Raw genomic sequence first — 20285 nt, forward strand, 5'->3', positions numbered from 1 at the left:
TATATTCTGAATAGGTTAATTGTATGGATTAAATTATATTTCAGTAAACTTATTTTTTATTTTATTTTTTTAAGTTATTTTGAGAGAGAGAGAGAGAGAGAGAGCATGCACACAAGTGGGGGAGGGGCAGAGAGAAAGAAAGACAGAATCCCAAGCAGGCTTTGCACCATCAGCACAGAGCCCCATGTGGGGCTAAAACTCACCAACTGGGAGATCATGACCTGAGCCGAGACCAAGGGTGGGAAGCCCAAGTGATTACACCATCCAGGTGCCCCAATAAAGTTGGTTTTTTTTTTAATCTTTATTTTTGAGAGAGAGACAGAGTGTGAGCAGGGGAGGAGCAGAGAGAGAGAGAAACACAGAATCTGAAGCAGGCTCCAGGCCCTGAGCTGTCAGCACAGAGCCTGATGTGGGGCTCAAACCCACAAACCGTGAGATCATGAGCTGAGCCAAAGTCGGACGGTCAACCAACTGAGCCACCCAGGTGCCCCTAAAGTTGTTTTTTAAAAAGGCAACCAAGGGTATTGTGAATTCCCTAAATGTCAGCTGAAAGAGGAATGAAATCCAATTACTGACACACAGAACAATGAATTTTTACATAAAGATAAACACAGAGAAAGTCCTTGTCTCTCATGAGAGAATTCAGGAAGGAAGGGATAGTTCTGATGGGCTCTGCTACCTGCCAAGCTGGAGAGCCCTGAGCTTTTCTCAAAGAATGAGTGGGTCAGAGCTACTCAACACACAACTCAAATAGGATGAAACCAAGAGGAATGGGAAAGTCCTGAGGTGGACTGGCTTCAGGTACAGCCTGATCCAGAATTCAAACAACGTCACCAGGACTTAGTTTATCTTTGTCTCTTGGCTCTGCTGGCTGTGGAATTGGCTTCATTCTCTGGCTCCTTATGGTGGCCAGATCAACCCTTATGGTGATGCAATCATTTCAGAAGTTCCCCTCTTCCCCTGGAAGATTCACAGACACTGGGGTACACCTCTTTTCTAGAGGTTTTAAATCAAAATCTTAATCTTCTCTATGATTGGTGCAGTTTAGGTCACTTAATCATTCCTGAACCAATCGCTATGCCGAAAAGAATGTGAATGCTGAATGGCTTAGGCCTGGTCATGTGCTCCACTCTGGAGCCATGGATGCAGCCATCTGCAGATGATGGGTGAGTGAGGGATGGGTGTGTCCAGGTAGAAAATTGAGTGTGTTCACACTTTGGAGGCAAAGTATGAATCCACCTTACAGAGGTTGGGAGCACTCTTGGGAATGACAGAGGCAGACTTGTCGCCAAGAGATGTAAATTTATCTCAAAACAAGTGGCAGAATCTCATCCCTTAATATTACCGTTTGGGCTGCCTTGAAGCTGGTTCAGTCCATCTTCTGTGTGCACTAAGCTTTCACTTCTCAGCTCACTACATTTTAATTTTCATGTATGTCCTCCCACTATCCTGGCAGTTCCTTCAAGTTTAAGAGCAGAGAATGTGTCTGGTTCCTCACTGAGCCTACCCTAGACCCAGTACATAGTCTGTGCTTAATAACTGCTCTTCTAACGATTGAATGAATAAGGAAAGACTGGGGAGTAGGATGCTTTGGTCTGATAGGGTGGGGGAACAGTGTCTGGCTATAGTCGCTGTCTAACTTGGCAGGTCAATTTGTTAGTTGCACAGGTGCAAGCCCTTTTTCCTCATTTTTAAAACAAATCAGTTCTAGAAAGTTCTAATTCCATTCATGTGACCAAGTTGCTCAAAACATGTTTGGTAGGGCATGTTTGTGTGTGTGTATGAGTGTGTGAAGCTCCCTGCATGAGAGCAATTATTCAGTCTACTTTCTTCTCTGCCTTTAAAACCTTTTAAATATTTTGTTTATTTTTTAATAGGTAATTTATTTACTTGTTTTGAAATAGTGGTCAAATAAGGCACCTGGGTGGCTCAGTCGGTTAAGCATCCGACTTCGGCTCAGGTCATAATCTCATGGTCTGTGAGTTCGAGCCCCATGTCGGGCTCTGTGCTGACAGCTCAGAGCCTGGAGCCTGCTTCAGATTCTGTGTCTCCCTCTCTCTCTGACCCTCCCCCATTCATGCTCTGTCTCTCTCTGTCTCAAAAATAAATAAACATTAAAAAAATTTTAAAAGAAATAGTGGTCAAATGTAATAAATTTCTTGCATATCTTTCCATATATAGAACAAGCAAATATACATTAATATTACTTCGTTTTGCACGCTGAGATACTGATTTGAGACTCCTTCTCATTTAACATTATTTCATAAATATCTTCCCATATTAGTATGTGGAGAGTTGCCTGCTTGATTCCAAGGCTGCAAAGAATTCCACTGAATGAAATCACTTCGTAACTTGTGTAATCAACCTCTATTGATGAAAATACAAGTTGTTTCCAATAGTTCCTCATTTTAACCAAATACATGAATGATTGGGGGTGGCTGTTTTCCAACAAAACTATCTATGAGAATAGTCTGCTGGCCAGGTTTGGTCTGTGAGTTGTAGTTTGCCAGGCCCTGCCCTAAACTGTTCCATGAAATCTTTGCACTAACCCCAATAATAATAATGGAAGATGCTTTATGTCTTCCAAGGCACTCTAGTAAATGCACTAAAGTCTTGCACAGGAATGGAGCTCTGGTCAAACAGCAGTGGAAGTGTGGAGGAGGGAGAGGAGGGCTATTACTAGTCTTGCTCTAAAAGACCTCTGCTCCCCTCTCCCAACTCTGGGAGAAGAGACATAATCTCTCTTGACTACAGGTTTTCTGGAAAGCATAAGAATTCAAGATTACGTTTGAAAAACTGCTGAAAAGTACATAAAGTTGAAAAATACTCTACTGATGAGTAGTAGTGGTGACTTTTGCAAATTAAGTTGAAGAGTTAAAAGGAAATAGAGATATGCCATTAGTACTGATCTGTCAATTATGTGAGTATAAGGCTGTGTCCAACCAATCCAGGACAAATTGGTCATTCCAGCTTAAGTTAATTATCTAAACTTCAAGATGAGTGCTTTGAAAGACTTGAGAAAGGCAAATCATTCTACTAAAAGGATAATTTTGGGTAATATAACTAAGAAAGTTTAGAAAAAATCTTGAAAATCTAGAAGAGAAATCCAGGTGATATTGCTTTGCTTTATGTCTTTAAATTCTTTCTTTGCTTTTATGTTTTCAAGCTTTTGATTTACTTTAAAGTTATAGAAATTAGAAATGGAATATGGTACAGTATGATTTACACAAAAATCTTAAGCAGTGCTCCAGTCCATAACTCATATCTAAGAAATGGCCATCACTAAAGATTATTGAGCCAATGTGGATTTATGAGTTTAAGTCTTGGTGTTTATGGCCTGTTTCTTTTATGATTCTCTATTTTATCACTTTTAATTAATCAACTAATTACCAGTCATAACTGAGTCAGCCATAAGAACTTCAGTGTTTTCAAAAGGCTAGCATTATCCTCAATCATTTCAGCATGTTTTGACTCTTTGGAGCTAGAAGGGATTTTTAAGATAACCCAATCTGGTGCCCTTATCTCACAAATGAGGTTGCCCAGCTTCCAGAGAGGATGTCCTTGACCATGACCCATAGTGAGTAGATGAGCAAAATAATTGCTTCTCCCACTGCTCCCTACTAGAAGGAAGTTTTGTGGAGGCCTGGAAGAATGCTATGATAGGCAGAATAATGGTCCTCCAAAGATATCCACTCCCTTACACCTGAAACCTCTGAACATGTTATTTACATGGCAAGGACTTTACAAATGTGATTAAGGTAAAGAACCTTGAGATGGGCAGATTATCTTGGATATCTGGGTGAGCCAGTCTAATCACATGAGTCTTTATAAGTAAGAGAAGAGGCAGAAAGGTGAGTCAGAGGGGCAGCTGGGTGGTTCAGTTGGTTAAGCATCAGACTTTGGCTCAGGTCATGATCTTGTGGTTCACGGGTTTGAGCCCTGCATCGGGCTCTATGCTGACAGCTCAGAGCCTGGAACCTGCTTCAGATTCTCCGTCCCCGCCCCGCCCCTTCCCTGCTTGCCCTCTTGTTCTCTCTCTCTTTCAAAAATAAATAAACATTAAAAAAAATTAAAAGAAATGTGAGTCACAGATACAACAACATAAGAAGAGGAAAGAAGGAGTCAAAGCATGAGAGGGTTTTGACCCATCATTGCTAGTTTTGAAGATAGGGGAAGGGAGGTAAAGTCAAGTCATGCAGATGGCCCCTAGAAGCTGGGAATGGCCCTCAGCTGACAGCCAGCAAGGAAACAGGGTCTTGATCCTACAGCTACAAGGATCTTTATTCTGCTGACAACCCGAATGAGCAATGGAATGGGTTCTCTTCTATAGAACTTTAAGATAATAAATTTGTATAGCTTAAGCTGCTAAGTTTGATGCAGCTTGGTACAGCAACAATAGAAAACTAATACACCGTGTTGGTTACAGACCCCTCCCTGTTTCAGAATATTCTGGTGCATAGCTACTGATGTCATAGAAAAGATTCTAGAAGAGCACACTATGGAGAAGCACTTGGGTTTAGAAGCTCTTGGGTGGAGGTAAGCAGGTTATCAAGGAAGTGGAATCTGAAAAGCCCAGGGAACCGAGTGCAGGTAGAGCAACTTTTCTGCAATAAAGGTCAAAGCTGCCACAGTGGCTGCTTCTCCCCTCCCGTGAGGAGGCACCAAGGCCTGCAGAAGGACTGGTGAACTGGTAAGCTGGTATAGGATGGGCAGGAACCAGGACAGTTATGATGATACCCAGGTGCAAGAGACACTCAGAAAATCCATTTATTGCTTATATGATGACAATTCTGTTGGGAAGGGTTTGAATTCATTCATTCATTCATTCATTCATTCATTCATTCAACAGAGATTCAGAGCACCTACTATATACTAGGCTCTGTTCTAAGTTCTTTTTTTTAATATATGAAATTTATTGTCAAATTGGTTTCCATACAACACCTAGTGCTCATCCCAACAGGTGCCCTCCTCAATGCCCATCACCCACTTTCTCCTCCCTCCCACCCCCCATCAACTGTCAGTTTACTCTCAGTTTTTAAGAGTCTCTTATGGTTTGGTTCCCTCCCTCTCTAACTCCCCACCCCCCCGCCCCTCTGGGGATAAAGCAGAGAACAAAACAGACCAGGTTTCTGCATTCCTGGTGCTTACTCTCTGGTATGGGAGATAGAGGAACAAATAAATGAACAAGGTAATTTCTGAAATTGACTTATATTATGAAGAAAATAGAAATGATTTTCTGTGATGGAGCAGTGATCAGAGGAGATATTGAGATAATTTTTGAGCTGAGACCATGACCACAAAGAGCAGGCTCTGTGGTGGTTGGGGGAGTCCTGTTCCAGCCAGAAGAAACAGCAGACGAAGGGGTGACTGGGTGGCTCAGTTGGTTAAGCGTCTGACTCTTGATTTTGGCTCCAGCCATGATCTCGTGGTTTGTGGGATTGGGACCTGCGGTGGGCTCTGTGCTTGTCTGCTTGGAATTCTCTCTCTCTCTCTCTGCCCTTCTCCTGCTCTCTTAAAATAAATAAACTTTAAAAAAAAACAGCAGATGCAAAGAACCCGTGGTGGGAATGAGATTGGCATGTTTAAGGAAAAGAGATATGCAAGGTGAGTGTGGTGGGGAGAGAGGTGTGAAATCAGACTAGAGAGGTACTCAGGGCCAGAGCAGGAAGGGTCTTGTTGGCTGGGTTGAGGAGTTGGGATTTCAGTTAAAGTTCCAGGGGAACCCACAGGAGGTGAGTGATGTGACTGGATATATGTTTTTAAAAAATTTTTTTAACGTTTATTCAGTTTTGAGAGAGAGAGTGTGAATGGGGGAAGGGCAGAGAGAGAGGGAGACACAGAATTCGTAGCAGAATTCAGGCTCTGGGCTGTCAGCACAGAGCCCGACGTGGGGCTTGAACTCATGAACCGTGAGATCATGACCGGAGCTGAAGCCAGACCCTTAACCAACTGAGCCACCCAGGTGCCCCTGGATATATGTTTTTAAAGAGGACTTTCTAGCTGTTGTGTGGATAATAGGGATAGGGGAACAGGAGAGGATTGTAGGGTTTCGGAGTATATCTAGGAACCTCTACAGAAGTCAGAGTTGATGGTGATTTCTGAACTGCCATGAGGCAGAGGAGATGGTGAGAGGTGGATAGGCTTTGGTAGAACAGGAGACGGGACTCCCAGTGAATTCACTGCAAGGGAAGAAGGAAGGAGGGAGGACTAAGTATGCCTTTTATGAGTCTGTTGGGGAGACGGATATCCTTTGCTGAAACTATCCTTTGCTCTGCTGGAAAATGTAAACATGGACTTCTCTTCCAATATGCATTGGAATTTGGTTATTAAGCTAAGGGCAAGGAGTATGACCACAGTTCAGAAAGACAGGTGTCTTCTGGAGATTGAATACTTTGCATATTTAACTCTTTCACCTTTTAAATCAACACAATTAGGTAAGCATTATTTTTTATCATTATTTAGATGAGGTACGGAGAGGCTGAGTAACTGTCTTCCATTATTCCTGGGATTCCTAAAATCCCAGCTATTACAGGGTAAAGTCAGAATATGAACCCAGGCAACCTGATTCCCAAGTCTGAGCACTTTAAATGCCAGGCCCTCCTCAATAGGGTATGTCGTGTAATAGTGATGTCTGTAACTAATCATGTGAGTTGAGAGTTTAAACAAATGTTTAAAAGTGAAATTCTTCTAATTCAGGACTACACTCGTTTATTTCTAACTTTTTCCCAAGTTAGACATTTGTGTCATTAGTTCTCGACAGAGGACAGTTTTGTCCACCAGGAGACGTTTGGCAGTGTGTGCAGACATTTTTTGTTTGTCACCACTGAAGGGGAGGAGCTTCTGGCACCTGGAGACAGGTGTGCTCCCAAATAAACTCCAATGCATAGACCAGCCCCCAGGAAAAAGGATTTTCCAGCCCAAGTGCCAAGGTCAAGAACCCCTTGTGCAAGTAAATGTAGGCTGGAGAACAGGCACACACCTGTGAATGATAACAGACAGGTGGATGCTATTAGTTGCCTAATTAACATATATTTATGCAGTGTTGGGGCTGTAGGGCATGTCAGGTAGAAGTTATGTTGTAATTTCCAATTGCACATTCTAGTCTGAGGGATAGGACATAGCACAGAACAGGACAATTACCTGCTAGGTTCTGGAGGTGATTCTGAAGGCAGTAGGGGCTTAGAGGGGGAACGTTTATGCAGGATTGCATCAGGCTTCAAGGAGGTGGCACCTGTAGTGGACACCTGAAGATGGAGAAATGTTTGGGTGGGGAAAGGCATGGTAGGGCCCTGTGGATTGGGAAGAGCCATGCATGGAGATGCTAAGGAAAGGGGCATGGGCAGTGGGGAGTGGGGTAGGGAGGTGCAGAGAACAGAGAAGGAGCAACATGGGAATTCACAGTTGACTGAATGATTCCTCCCGACGGAGGGAGGGCAGGGTGAGGCCAGATTATGGAAGACTTAGAAAGCCAAGGGTGGGTTTGCTCTGATAAGGACTAGGGAACTAGAAGCATTCTAAGAGTAACATTTTGTATATGCTTTGGGGACATTCGTCACTCATGTTAGAAACCACCACCTTGGGGTGCTTGGGTGACTGCCAGCTAAGCGGCGTCTGACTCTTGAGTTTGGCTCAGATCACAATCTCTCAGTTTGTGGGTTCGAGCCCCTGGTTGGGCTTCCTGATGACAATGCGGAGCCTGCTTGAGATTTAATCTCTCTTTTTCTCTCTCTCTCTCAAAATAAATAAATAAATTTAGGGAAAGAACAGCATCTAGAAGAGTTGGGAGCAGTGGAGACCAAGAGGCTGGGTTACCATTCAGCTTGCAGTGATGAGGGGGGTTTAGGTAAAGGTACAGAAGGAGGTTCAGGGAATGGTGATCGGTTGGGGGGGGGTGGTTAAGGTTTGGTGATGAGGTGGGTCAGGGGATAATGATGAGGGTGGTTTAGGGGATGGTGATGAGGGGGTTTAGGTGGTGACAACAGAAATGGAGAAGGAGAAACTCAGGAGTCAATTCTCTGAGCACCCCACACATGACCCCCGTTCGCACAGATGAGAAAGCACAGGCATTGTGAGGCTCAGGGACTTGCCAGCTTTTGTCAGTGATGACACCCCTGCTAGGTGGCAGGTCTGGGCTGGACCGGGGTTTGTCTCCTTGTGTGGACAGCTGGAGAAAAGCTCAGCAGAGTTTGATTTGTAGACAGTCTGGGGACAAACTGTGGAAAGGGTGAGACCACAACTCAATATATTCTAGGATAAAATGCAGTGGTGGAAATAATTCAACGTAATAATAATGCTTGAGTAGTGGGACCACATTGAAGTTTTTCCTTCTCTTCCTGTTTTCCAACTTGTACCTATTGAACAAGTTCTACTTGCATAATAAAGGGGAAGAGAGGATTTGATGCCTTTGGGTTTTGCTGGAGGGAAAGAATGTGAGGGTGTGACCTTCACAAGACCAATTTCCTTAGGAAATAGGGCCTCAAGCAGAGGAGGAGAGGCAGGGTTTCGGGTGTCCGGGATTTGCAGTGACACAAAGCAGAGGATTAGGGTGGGAAGAAGTATCATGGTTAAGCCAGGGGAGACTCCCCTTTATCTGAACACACTGAATCGCAGACCCCCACCCTTCTTTTCCTTTAGAGAAACCAGGCTCACCTGGCCACTATTGCCCTGAACTGCCAGGAACCTGAGAAGATGAAGGCATCCTTGGTTCTTTCCCTCCTTGGCTACCTAGTGGTTCCAAGTGGCGCTGCTGTCATGGGGCGCTGCGTGGTGGCTAAGAAGCTCAAAGATGGAGGCCTGGATCATTTCGAGGGCTACAGCCTTGCAAACTGTGAGTAGGTCCCTCTAAGCCCCTTCTCTCCTCACCTCCTTTTCCTCTGGCCTCTGCCCAGGCTTCCCCAACTCGCCTTCCCCCTAGCCACCCACCTCCTGTTCCATCTTAGGGGTGTGCCTGGCTTATTTTGAGAGCAAGTTCAACCCCACGGCGGTCTACGAGAACCTCCAACGTGACTACACTGGCTACGGCCTCTTTCAGATCCCCAACCGTGACTGGTGCGACACGGGCAAGAACCGCTGCCACATGTCCTGCTCTGGTAGGTCACCTCCCTCCATTCCACACCGGGGAACTGGGGGCTGCAGCACAGAGCTCCCGAGGCCTGCCTTCAGGGTGGCCAGAGTTTGCAGGCTTGGAGCAGGGAGGAGGCGGGGCTGGTAGGGGCGGGGCCTGGGAGGCTGAGTGTGGTGAAAGGGCTGCGGAGAGAGGAGGCTGGGCTGTCCAAAGAGGAACGGAGATGCCCATCCGGATAGGCAGAGAAGGTGTCAGAATGTTGAGAGGAGGCGGGGGAGAGGCTGCGAGCATCAGAGCCTCTGGGCCTGAAGGGTTGGAGCAGAGGGCTCTGTGGGGGCTTCATTTTGCCCACACCTGGGCACAACACTCTACTTCAAGGGGAATGGTTGCTGCCACTTGGACAGGCAGAAGTGGTCGCTGGGAGGATACAGGAGTAGGCTCTTCCAAGGAGAGCTTTGCTGCCCCTCTCAGGGGTTCCAAGTACCTGTAGTCACAAGGTTGCACTTGCCCAGGGTTCCATCATCCTAGCACTTACTGAGGACCCACTAAGTGCCAGGTCTCCTGGAGTTGCCATTCTAATGCTGGCAAACTGCCAGGTACTCCAGTAAGCTCTTCATGGATATGAATTCGTCTAATATTCTCAAAGGCACCCATGACATGGGCATCATTATTATCCCCATTCTATAAATGGGGAAACTGAGGTCCAGAGAGGGTTAGTGGCCCAAAGCCACACAGCTGGTAGGTGGTATCGTTGAGAGGCAAACCGAAGCAGTGTGACTCCTGAGTCAGGACTAAACCAATAGGGTGCAGCACCAGGCCAGAGCTCTCTCTGAAACTTGAGGCTGTTATTCTGCCTTAGGAGGGTCTAAGAGCCCAGCATTCTTAGGGTCTCCCTAATGAGCAAACCTCCTTCCCCCATGATGAATGAGAAACGTTCTAGAACCTGTGGCTGCTAAGCTGGGTCTTTAGGAGACAGAGTGGGGAGGTCATGGTAAAGACTTCTTATATGGGCCAGGAGAAACCTGCTTGGTGTTGGGCCCCATGCTCGGCCTTGGGACTCCAAAGAGAAGTAAGACATTCCCAGATTCAAGACGACACAGAATTGCAAAGTAGGAGGGAAAGGTGCAGGAAACACACAGGAACCCAGTGGGATTCCCAGCCACTCCCATTACAAAGTGACTTACATGAGCTTGTGCAATTCACTTCCTAGAGCTTCCTCATCTGTGAAGTGGGGATAACATTAACTACTTCTTAAGGTTGCTGGGAAGGTTGCTGTGGGATAATGTATGTAAAACACTGTGCAGGCCCAAAATCACAGTGATCAAAGTCTAGGAGAAATCTACACATTAAGAACATAATTACTGTGATAGATCATTCAGTGTCATCCTAAGCTTCCTGGTAGCCAAGACAAGAAGAGAAACCCAATAGGCCCATGATTTATATCTCATAAGAAGATTGATTGATTGATTGCCAGGATCTGACCAGAGAAACAACTAATTATCTGTAATAGAGGTGGTACTGAGTGCTGTGATGAAAATAGGGTGGAGTCGATATCTTTGAAAAACCCTCCCAGTAGATAAAATGTAAAAAATTAAATCTGGAATGCCTGGCTGACTCAGTTGATAGAGCATGTGACTCTTGATCTCAGGGTCATGAGTTCAAGCTCCTTATTGGGCATGGAACCTACTTAAAAAAGAAATATCTTCTATAGTACCTGGCTGGCCTGGCAAGAAAGGAAAATCCCTAAAGGCTAAAATGAGGAGCAAGAATCCAGACAGATAAATGAAGATTGAAGCTGATGGTGACCCAGGGGACATCAGCTGATTCCCTGTGGCCTAAGGCAAAGGTTTGAGGTCATCGTGTAGATGGGGCCTGAGCAAAGCAAGGAGGAACGTTGGAGACACATTGAGAGCAGCGCTGTCAGCTGGAAGAGATGAGCTAGAATATCCTGAAAGCAACGACATTCTAAAAAGAGGGGGAAACGGTCTCCTTGGGAATTTGTAACCACAAGCCAGCAGGACTTCCTTGAGCCACAAGGAAGCAAGGCACCATCAAGAGCTACTAGACCCTGTGCTAAGTCCTGGGAGCAGTTCAGGGAATTGTATCCTGTCCTTGTCCAGAAGGGTGAGGAGCAGAGATAATCTTGGCTCCACCTCTTACTACTTATGTGAGCTGAGCCTTAGTTATCTGTAAAGTGGTAATAAGAGGACCTACCTCCCAGGGCTTTTGTTGAGTTTTTAATGTGCTATAGTGTACATTAAGAGCTAAGCACGGCGTCTGGTATACTGCCTGGTGTGTGTGATGAATACAACTTCATTCAAAGAATTTACAAAGCAGCTGGGGTTTAGGACGTGCGCGTGCGCACACACACGTGTGTGTGTGTAAGCATGCATGCACATGTGTACCTATGTATGCACGTAGGTATGTATACACACATGTATGGATTTAACAGGTAAGTGCTGCATCAAAGTGGCATTTTATTCAGAAGTGGGAAGAGGGCGCAGTGAGCTTGGTTGGTGGTCAGTGGCAGACTTTTAAGGACCGTCCTGTTTAGTTGAGCTGATCCAGATTGGGAGATGAGCATGAATAAAGTCCAGGAAGAGGAACTGTGTATGATTACCTCGCTGTGGGTATCAGGGGTAGAGCACCCGCTTTCAGGGTGGGCACTAGCTTTGTCTTCTGCCCCTTGGTAGGTCTCTAATGGTGGGGCCATGGAGGAAGGCAATGGAAGGGTAAGGTGGTGGAAGTGGAAAGGTATGTTGGGGCAAAGTTGGACTCTGCCAAGGACGTGGAGTTTTGTTTTACAGGCAACCAGGGGGCACCGAAGTACTGTTTTAAGGAAAAGCCATCAGACTGGATTAGGGAAAGGAGGAGGCAAAGTGTAGTCAAGAAGGAAGGTATTGCAGTAACCCAGGTGGGAGGTCTTGGCTTCCACATTCAAAGGAGAGAATGGGGTGATGAATGCCTAGTCATGTTGGTTCCCCAGAGGCACCTCTGGGCCATCTCACATGCTGTTTCTTCTGCCTGGAACAGTTTTCCTTTTGTGATCTTTCCACCCCTTTTCCTTACCTACTCTTTTAGATGTCACGTGGCCCAATAACCCCTCCCTGACCCTGAAAGTCTGAATGGGGTGCCCCCACTCATCAGCTCCCATGTCAAGCTGCATTCCCCCATCCTGCCAGGTATCTTTGGTATTATACTTATCTCTGATCTTTATCTCCCTCTATCAGACTGCAGGCTCTAGGAGGACAGGGACAGATTTATTGTGTTTGCCATTTTGTGTCCACTGCTTCTTAGATTGCTTAGCACAGCATATTCACTATACATAAATACTTTTAATGAAAATATTATGATAAGAATTACAAGAAAAAAATCAATAGATTTAGTAAAAGAGGACCACATGCTACTACCTCCTAGGGTTGTCTTGAGAAAAATCTAGGGATAGATTTATCCTTGGAATCATGTGGAAGCCTCTCTAAACATGAGTACCCTGTAGCTTCCCTGACATCACTCTGACTTAGCTGCCAAGTTGTGGAGTCGTATTTTTCCACTGTGTTTTTTCCACAGCTTTACTGAATCCAGATTTGAAGAAGACAATTGAATGTGTTAAGAAAATCGTAAAAGATAAGGAAGGGTTGGGAGCATGGTAAGTGGTACATTTTCTAATAGTCTGTATTAATGACCATCACCCATTATATTTTTTATTAAAATTTTTTTGTTAAGTTTATTTATTTATTTGAGAGGAGCAGAGAGAGAGAAGAGACAGAGAATCCCAAGCAGGCTCCATGCTGGCAGCATGGAGCCCAACGCGAGGCTTGAATCCATGAAACCATGAGACCATGACCTAAGTCGAAACCAAGAGTAGGATGCTCAAGCCACTGAGCCACCCAGGCGCCCCCACCAATTATCTTTAATCCTAATCTTGGCCTAATCTTGGTCTCTGCATATCTGTAGTCTCAAACTAGTGGGATCCTATTCCCCAAGATAAGCGGTAGAACACCACTGAGTTCTGCAACCCCAAGCTCTAAGGAGGAAGGACATAATTATCAGACAAATTGCCTTAAGTTGAATGTATTTTTTTCTTTCTCAAATCTTGTTTAGAGTTATACAGGAGGCTAGGGTGAGCATCCTTGAAATAAATCTCTGTTTATATCTCTGATTATTTCTTTCATCTAAATTCTTGTAAGGTTCTTAATGTTGTAAAATGACTCTCCAGCAAATTTGTACCAATATCAGTATTAAGAGCTTAGTAAGATGCCTATTTAGTGAACTCTGATCAAGTATAAAATCTTTGCCATTTGAAAGGTATATAATAATTTTATCTTCTTTTGCATTTTATGATATCCCATTAGGGGTGTTTTCCCATTATGTTTGTTACATATTTATATTCTTTTGTGATTTTTCCCCTGCCCCTCTCCTTTGCTTATTTTTAAAATTCAGATCATATTTGTTTGAAATAACTCTTTATATATTAGGTGTTGTATTAGATGTATTAATGGATAGTTATATATTTGTTACCAAAAATAACTGCAACTCTGATTTCTTCTATAACCATGTATTTGCTTAGTAAAGACTTCCAAAATTTACAAGTGGTTGGGCCTGTATTTGACTTCTTTCACTCAATATTTGTTCATATTATTGTGTATAGTTCTAATTTGTTTTCGTTGCTATATAGTATTCCATTATATGGATGGATATATCAGTTTATATATCCATTATTCCATTGGTGGGCATTTGAATAGTTTTCATTTTTTTAGTGCTGCCATGAACAGTCTATACTTTTCTTTTGGTGAATGTATAAATGGATTTCCATTGATTATACCAAGGAATAAAATTGTTAGTCATAGGTATGCATATTTTCAGATTTGGTATATTCTGCCAAACAGTTTTCTAGAGGGATTCAATTTATACTGTCACCAGCTGTTGTAGGTTTTGGTGGCTCCAAGTTATTATCAGTGCTTGACATTTTTTAGGTTTTTCTTGTGACTGTGTAGTAGTATTGCATGGGTTTTACCTTGTGTTTCCTAGTCAACTGAGATTGAGCACTTTTTCAAATTTTATTGGCCATTTAGATATCCTTTTATGTGAAGTGCCTGTTCAATAGTTTTGTCAGTTTTTCTATTACATTTGTCTTTTTTCTTATTAATTCATTGGGAATTATTTATATGCCCTGGGTAAAATTTTCTGTTGGATACAAGTATTACAAACATCTTTCATTTTGTCGGTTACCTTTTCACTTTCTTAAAAAAGTCTTGATAAAATGAAATTCTTAGTCTTAATGCAGTCTGATTTATTATTAATTTTCTTTTATGGTTATTTTTGTGTTTTTTTAGAGGAATATTTGCCTATTCCTAGGTCATGAGGATAGTCTTCTTGATTTTTTTTCTAAAAAACTTTATTTAATCTCTCACATTTGACTCTCAATACATTTTGCTTTCTTTTTCTTGCTTTATTGCATTGGCTAGAAACTCCAGTAAATGTTGAGTAGAAGTGATGATAGTGGCATCCTTGTCTCATTCCCAATTTCACAGGTAAGACGTTGGATATTTTATCATTAACTGTTTTATTTTCTTTAAAATTTCTGAGATAGTCTTAATCAGATTGAGTGTTCTTTTCCATCTTTTCCATTTCTAGTTTGTTAAAGGTTTTTAAAATCATGAATGGGTGTTGAATTTTGTTTATTACACTTTTAGTATCTTTGAAGTTCTGTGTTAGCCTATCCATCTTTTTTTTTTTTTTTTTTTTTTAAGCTCTCTTCTCTTCCATGGCTTTCTCCAGAGCTTGTGCCTGGTGACATCTTATTGAAGACATCAGTTATATAAATTTACTTCTGGATTCTGTAGTATATTATTCTCAGAGGAATGTTCCTCTGAATTTCATGATGAGCTCCCTTTTCTTCTACTACTATTTTCCCATAAGTACCATGTTAGTTTCTTTTTTTCTTTGAATAAGGACAGATTTTCCCTCTTATTCAGTATTTGCCACATAGACAGGTCATGTGGCTTTTTCTTGTTTCTGCTCACTGTTACTTGGCTAATGGTTATAGAACAGTGTGTAAGTCTCCTGGCCCAGTTTCCAACCTGGAGATTTTCCTGATATGTGTGTCTAATTCTCTCTCCTAGTCTGAGTCGGTGGAGTACGTAAAAACCCTCCATTCCCAGCATGCACCTCCACCACCTCCACCGATACCATTTATCATGGAGGGCCTATGCTATCCACTAGACACTGTCTCACCACCAATTTCCACCTTCTTTTGCCTTTTCCACCTTCTCTCTGTCCCGTATTTCATAATTGATGTCCTGATTGATTTGGGGCATTATAGTCACCCATTAGATCTAGAAACAATGCAAATATTTTTTTCAGTGCCAAATTGTGCATCTTAATATTTTTTGCTATTAGGGTTTATCTTGTAATTGATGTGTCCTCCCAAATTTTAACAAAAGTTGTTAATAAATCATTAACATATCTTACAATAGAGGAAATCCTTTAATGATAGCTACAATTTCTTTCCTTTGCCGGTATGTAGGCTTTGCATGTCTATATGAACATCACAATCCTTGTGCAGTGAGTATTCTTATTCCTTGTGAAATGAGGAAACAGGGGCACCGAGAGGTACAAGTTACCCATGGCCACAGTGGTGGAACTAATTCTAGATCTGTGCAATTCCAAGCCTCAGCTTTTACCAGTCTGCTCAAAGAGTAGATGGTTGGCCCAGGAAATCTGTGCTCTGGTCATGTGGAAGGCAACCAAAGGACTCTCTCTGCACGGTTCTTCTGTGGGGGCAGGGTTTTGAACAGTCAGTGAGGAGGGGCAGAACTGTAGGCGGACCCATCTTACCAGCAGAAGTCTTAAGTAGTGTTTCTTATAGTGACCTCAGGGCCCTATAGGCAGTGAGACCTTGTTCAGAATCTGGCAACAGAGCGTGTGTCAGTCTCAGAGGTCAGCTTTTCATTGTTGCTTTTTTGTCATTTTCTGTGCCTTTTGGTGCTAACTTCAGTCAGAGATTTTTGTCTGTCTTACCTGCCTCCAGCATCTGGCTCTGTGCCTGGCATATTATAAGTCTTCCCTAAATGTTTGTTGGAAGATCAAGTCCGCATTTGGGCTGTTACCTAGAAGCCATTAAAATTTTTAGAAATTTATTATTTATCATTTCTCAAAATGAAAATAAGACATGTGTGTTTAAAAATGAAAATCAAAAAATAAACATCTTGCTCTTATCAGCAGCCTCCTGAGGGTCACCGCTGTTAATATGTCTTGTAAATCAGAGAAAAATGTGTAAATATTGAGAATAAGAAAAATATCTTAAAACACACGTGAAATCCCAACATGCACACTGACCTGCACCTAACTTTTTTTTCACTTATTAAAGAGCTTGCAAATCTTGGCATAGTGCTACCTAGAACATCTGCCCTCTGGATGCTGCAGGTAATTATCTGCCAGTCCCTTACTGATGAACAGGTAGATTGTTTCCATTTGCTAGGACCACTAGGTGCATTTAAATGTTGGTAGAGAGGGGAGCCTGGGTGGCTCAGTCAGTTAAGCGTCTGACTTTTCATTTTGGCTCAGAGGGTCATGATCTTGTGGTTCATGAGTTTGAGCCCCACATTGGGCTCTGTGCTGACAGTGCATGGAGCCTGCATGGGATTCTCTCCCTCTCCCTCTCTCTTTGCCCCTTCAGCTCTCTCTCTCTCTCTCTCTCTCTCTCTCTCTCTCTCTCAAAATAAATAAACTTCAAAAGAAATAAACGTTGGTAGAGAGATTGCTCAATTGGCATTCAGAGAGAGAGCACCCCCAGATACACTGTGTGAGAAGGCCTGTTCCCTCAGTTCATTGACCTAGAGCAATAAAATTTGTGTAGTTTTTGGAAATTGACCCGTATAAAATGATGCCATTCTATTTTGCCTGGCATTTTTAAACAAAGAAGCTGAGTATCTTTTCGTGTATTTGTTGGCCATTTTTCTCTGAACTGATTACTCATATTCTTAGCCTGTTTTTCTTTTGAGATGATAATGTTTTCTTTCGTTTTTATTGATTTTATACGTGTCTTTTATAAATTAGGGTTATTAGAACTTCGTTCATGATATCTATGTGAACTATTTGTTTCAGGTTTGCGATTTGTATTTTGACTTCATTTATGGTGTATTCATCATATAGGAGTTTTACATTTTCACAGAACCAAATCCCTCAATATTTTGTTTTGTGGCTCCTGAATTTATACGAAACTGTACTCCAGGTTTGTAAAGAAATCAAGCCATGTTTTCTTCTATATTAGAACAGTGCTGGGCGCCTGGGTGGCTCAGTCAGTTAAGTGTCTGACTTCAGCTCAGGTCATGATCTCATGGTTCGTTGGTTTGAGCCCCGCATTGGGCTCTCTGTTTTCAACACAGAGCCTGGAGCCTGCTTCATATCTCTGTCCCTGACTCTCTCTGCCTCTCCCCCGCTTTCTCTCTCTCTCAAAAATAAATAATTTAAAAAAAAAAACGTTAAAAATAAAATGATATATAGAACAGTGCCTGGTACAAAATAAGCCCTATATTAAGTTTTTATTAATATTAGAAAATAAAATTTTCATGGTTTTATGTTTTTATACTTAATTTTTGGTCTTCTTGGAATGTATTTTAGTGAGGTAGGGATCCAGCTTTATATTTTTCAAATGGTTAGTCAGTGTTCTCAATACTACTTATTCATTAATCCCTTTTCCTTACTAATTTAATAGACTGTATTTTAAAGTGGGAGTCCCCTTAATGTGTCTTCCAAGTGTTTAAAGCATCTTTCATACTGTCTTTATTCTCCCAGTTAATTAGAAGCATGGCTGGCTCTCTAGGGCAAGCACTAATGAGCTAAAGTCATCATTATTGTCTAGCACTTAGTAGAGATATGCTGGGCCAGGCTGAGTAAGGCCTTCCCACTTGCTCAGGACTCCAGCAAAGTGAGCTCTTATTAAAGTAATAAGCAGCCATGTCTTTTCAAAGCTCAGATCAAGCAGCTTTGCAGGGTTGAGGCAGACAGGAAGGGAGAAGACCATGGGCCTGCATGCCCCTGGGATTCCCTTCTGCAGTGCCTGCCCTGGGCTATGTAGAGCCTTGCAATTTCTGAAAATACCTATGTGTGTGTTCCCCCTGAGGCTTTATAGTTGTGGGGGGCAGGGGCTCACAGCCCTTTCTTTAACTGTGGAACCCTTACCCTGGAAAATTCATGGAGGCCTGCGTGGCTGAGGGGTGGCCTAACAAAACAGGGTTTCTAATGGTCTGCATCTGGTCTGGTGATCCCCACAACTTCCAGGTTGGGAGCAGAGGACCTGGGGTCTGGGTACTGGCATGGGGGCTGGGAATAGAGGGATCACTTTTCAGGAGAAAAGTTTTGAAAAACTCAGTCTAGCTGGCCTAGGACCAGCTAGAAGGGAGTTTGAGGAGCTGGGTTGAAGGTTGAGGAGCTGAAAGGGAGTTTGAAAGGTGAGAGGGGAAACACGTGCGCGGAAAGGTGAAAGAGGCCCTGGCTCAAAGTCAAGGGTTCCCATTTCAGATCAAGGACTCGCCCTCTGACCCTGGGCAAGTCACAGAACTCCTCTGATGCCCACTTCAGAGAAGTCAAGGATACTTCTCTTGTAGGCTGGGGGAGGGGCTTCCCGCTCATGGTGTGGGACTTACGGAAAGAAGTGGAGGGCAGCGTGAGTATGCTGTGGGTGCAGGGGGCACGAGCATTTGTGCCAGGATGCACTGGAGTTAGCAAGAGGGTCATACTCGAGAGGCACAACGGCCGTAGGAAATGTGCCTGCAGAGGCCAGGCTGGGCTGTAAGTGGGCCAGCAGGGGGTTGTTGGACCTGCAGATCCTGAGCTGGGACACTGGGGAGCCCCCGCCTGTACACTCCACGCTTTCCTTTCTGCAGGCCCTCCTGGTCCCTGAACTGCCAGTACTCAGACACTCTGGAACGGTGGTTGGATGGATGCAGGCTGTAGCTGCAGGGGCGGCCCTGACGCCATTCTCTGGTGGTACCTTCCAAATGAAGATGCTTTGCTGTTTGCTGCCTTCACGCAATCCTGTTGATTATCTCTCAGCTTGACAGCTCCATCAGATGGAAAAGGGCGAAAGTTTGCTTCCTCCAGGGATGCGGGATGTAGAATAAACCAGCTGCTTACTCAACCTGGACCAAAGGTCTCCGCTTGTATTATTTTCCTGTGATTGCTACTCGGATAACCATTATTTACCGTCATCATGATTTATTATTATTTAATCTTAGATGGAGGACTTAGAGGAAGGAAACTATCTGGAAAACAAGGTGTGTCCATGAATGTCAATATTAAATAGGGAAGGGAAGAAAAGATACAGGAGAAGAAAAGAGGGGTCAAGGGCAAGCAGGGCCACCAATCCCAACCTGTGTCCACATTGGGACCCCAGGTGGAAGTGACACTACAAAATCCTCCTTGTACTTCTGTGGAGACAATCAAGTGACAGTTGCTCTTTCTTATAAAAAGTTCAAGTGTTGGGGCGCCTGGGTGGCTCAGTCGGTTGAACAGCCGACTTCGGCTCAGGTCATGATCTTGCACTCCGTGAGTTCGAACCCCGCGTCGGGCTCTGTGCTGACAGCCAGAGCTTGGAGCCTGCTTCGGATTCTGTGTCTCCCTCTCTCTCTGACCCTCCCCCGTTCATGTTCTGTCTCTCTCTGTCTCAAAAATAAATAAACGTTAAAAAAAAAAATTTTAAAAAAAAGTTCAAGTGTTTTTTTAAATTTTAATTGTTTTTAATGCTTATTTATTTTTGAGACAGAGAGAGACAGAGGGTGAGTGGGGGAGGAGCAGAGAGAGGGAGACACAGAATCAGAAGCAGGCTCCAGGCTGTCACCACAGAGCCTGACGCAGGGCTGGAACTCACAAACTCTGAGATCATGACCTGAGCTGAAGTCGGATGCTTAACCAACTGGGCCACCCAGGCGCCCCTAAAAAGTTAAGTTTTAGAAAAAATTATCAGAAACACATACTCTCATTAGAGAAACTGGAAAAAAAATACAGAAATATATATATATATATTCTCCTGTGATCTTAGCTCCCAAAGACAATTGCTGTCATGCTTTGGTTGCAACTTTTTTTTTTCCGTTTAGGGATTTTTCTTCTTTATCAACAATGCTGTGGGGCACCTGGACGCTTCAGTCACTTAATTGTCCAACTCTTGATTTCGGCTCAGGTCATGAATTCACGATTTGTGGGATTTAGCCCCATATCCCGA

The 20285-nt window shown here is 43.4% G+C and overlaps 1 protein-coding gene across 2 annotated transcripts; it reads left to right on the forward strand.

Annotated features, from left to right (window-relative positions):
• The first annotated feature begins 4459 nt into the window (after positions 1–4459).
• Positions 4460–19211, forward strand: LYZL4 (lysozyme like 4). Of its 2 annotated transcripts, none has more exons than XM_043596081.1 (5): positions 4460–4536; positions 8635–8827; positions 8940–9089; positions 12632–12710; positions 18952–19211. In XM_043596081.1, the coding sequence occupies exons 2-5, from the start codon at positions 8689–8691 to the stop codon at positions 19019–19021; spliced, it is 438 nt and encodes a 145-aa protein (XP_043452016.1). In that variant the 5' UTR covers positions 4460–4536; positions 8635–8688; the 3' UTR covers positions 19022–19211. The 2 variants fall into 2 exon arrangements, with proteins under 2 accessions (XP_043452016.1, XP_043452015.1); XM_043596080.1 differs by lacking the exon at positions 4460–4536 and adding an exon at positions 4543–4690.
• The last annotated feature ends 1074 nt before the right edge of the window (positions 19212–20285 follow it).

This window comes from Prionailurus bengalensis, chromosome C2 (genome assembly GCF_016509475.1).
Source record: "Prionailurus bengalensis isolate Pbe53 chromosome C2, Fcat_Pben_1.1_paternal_pri, whole genome shotgun sequence".
In the NCBI taxonomy this organism is placed as follows: Eukaryota; Metazoa; Chordata; class Mammalia; order Carnivora; family Felidae; genus Prionailurus; species Prionailurus bengalensis.

Excerpts from the sequence above, each read along its gene's own strand:
- LYZL4 (XM_043596081.1), top strand. The coding sequence starts at position 8,689 with ATGAAGGCATCCTTGGTTCTTTCCCTCCTTGGCTACCTAGTGGTTCCA. Across the intron at positions 8,828-8,939 it reads GGGCTACAGCCTTGCAAACT|GGGTGTGCCTGGCTTATTTT; the intron begins GTGAGTAGGTCC and ends GTTCCATCTTAG. Across the intron at positions 12,711-18,951 it reads AAGGAAGGGTTGGGAGCATG|GCCCTCCTGGTCCCTGAACT; the intron begins GTAAGTGGTACA and ends TCCTTTCTGCAG.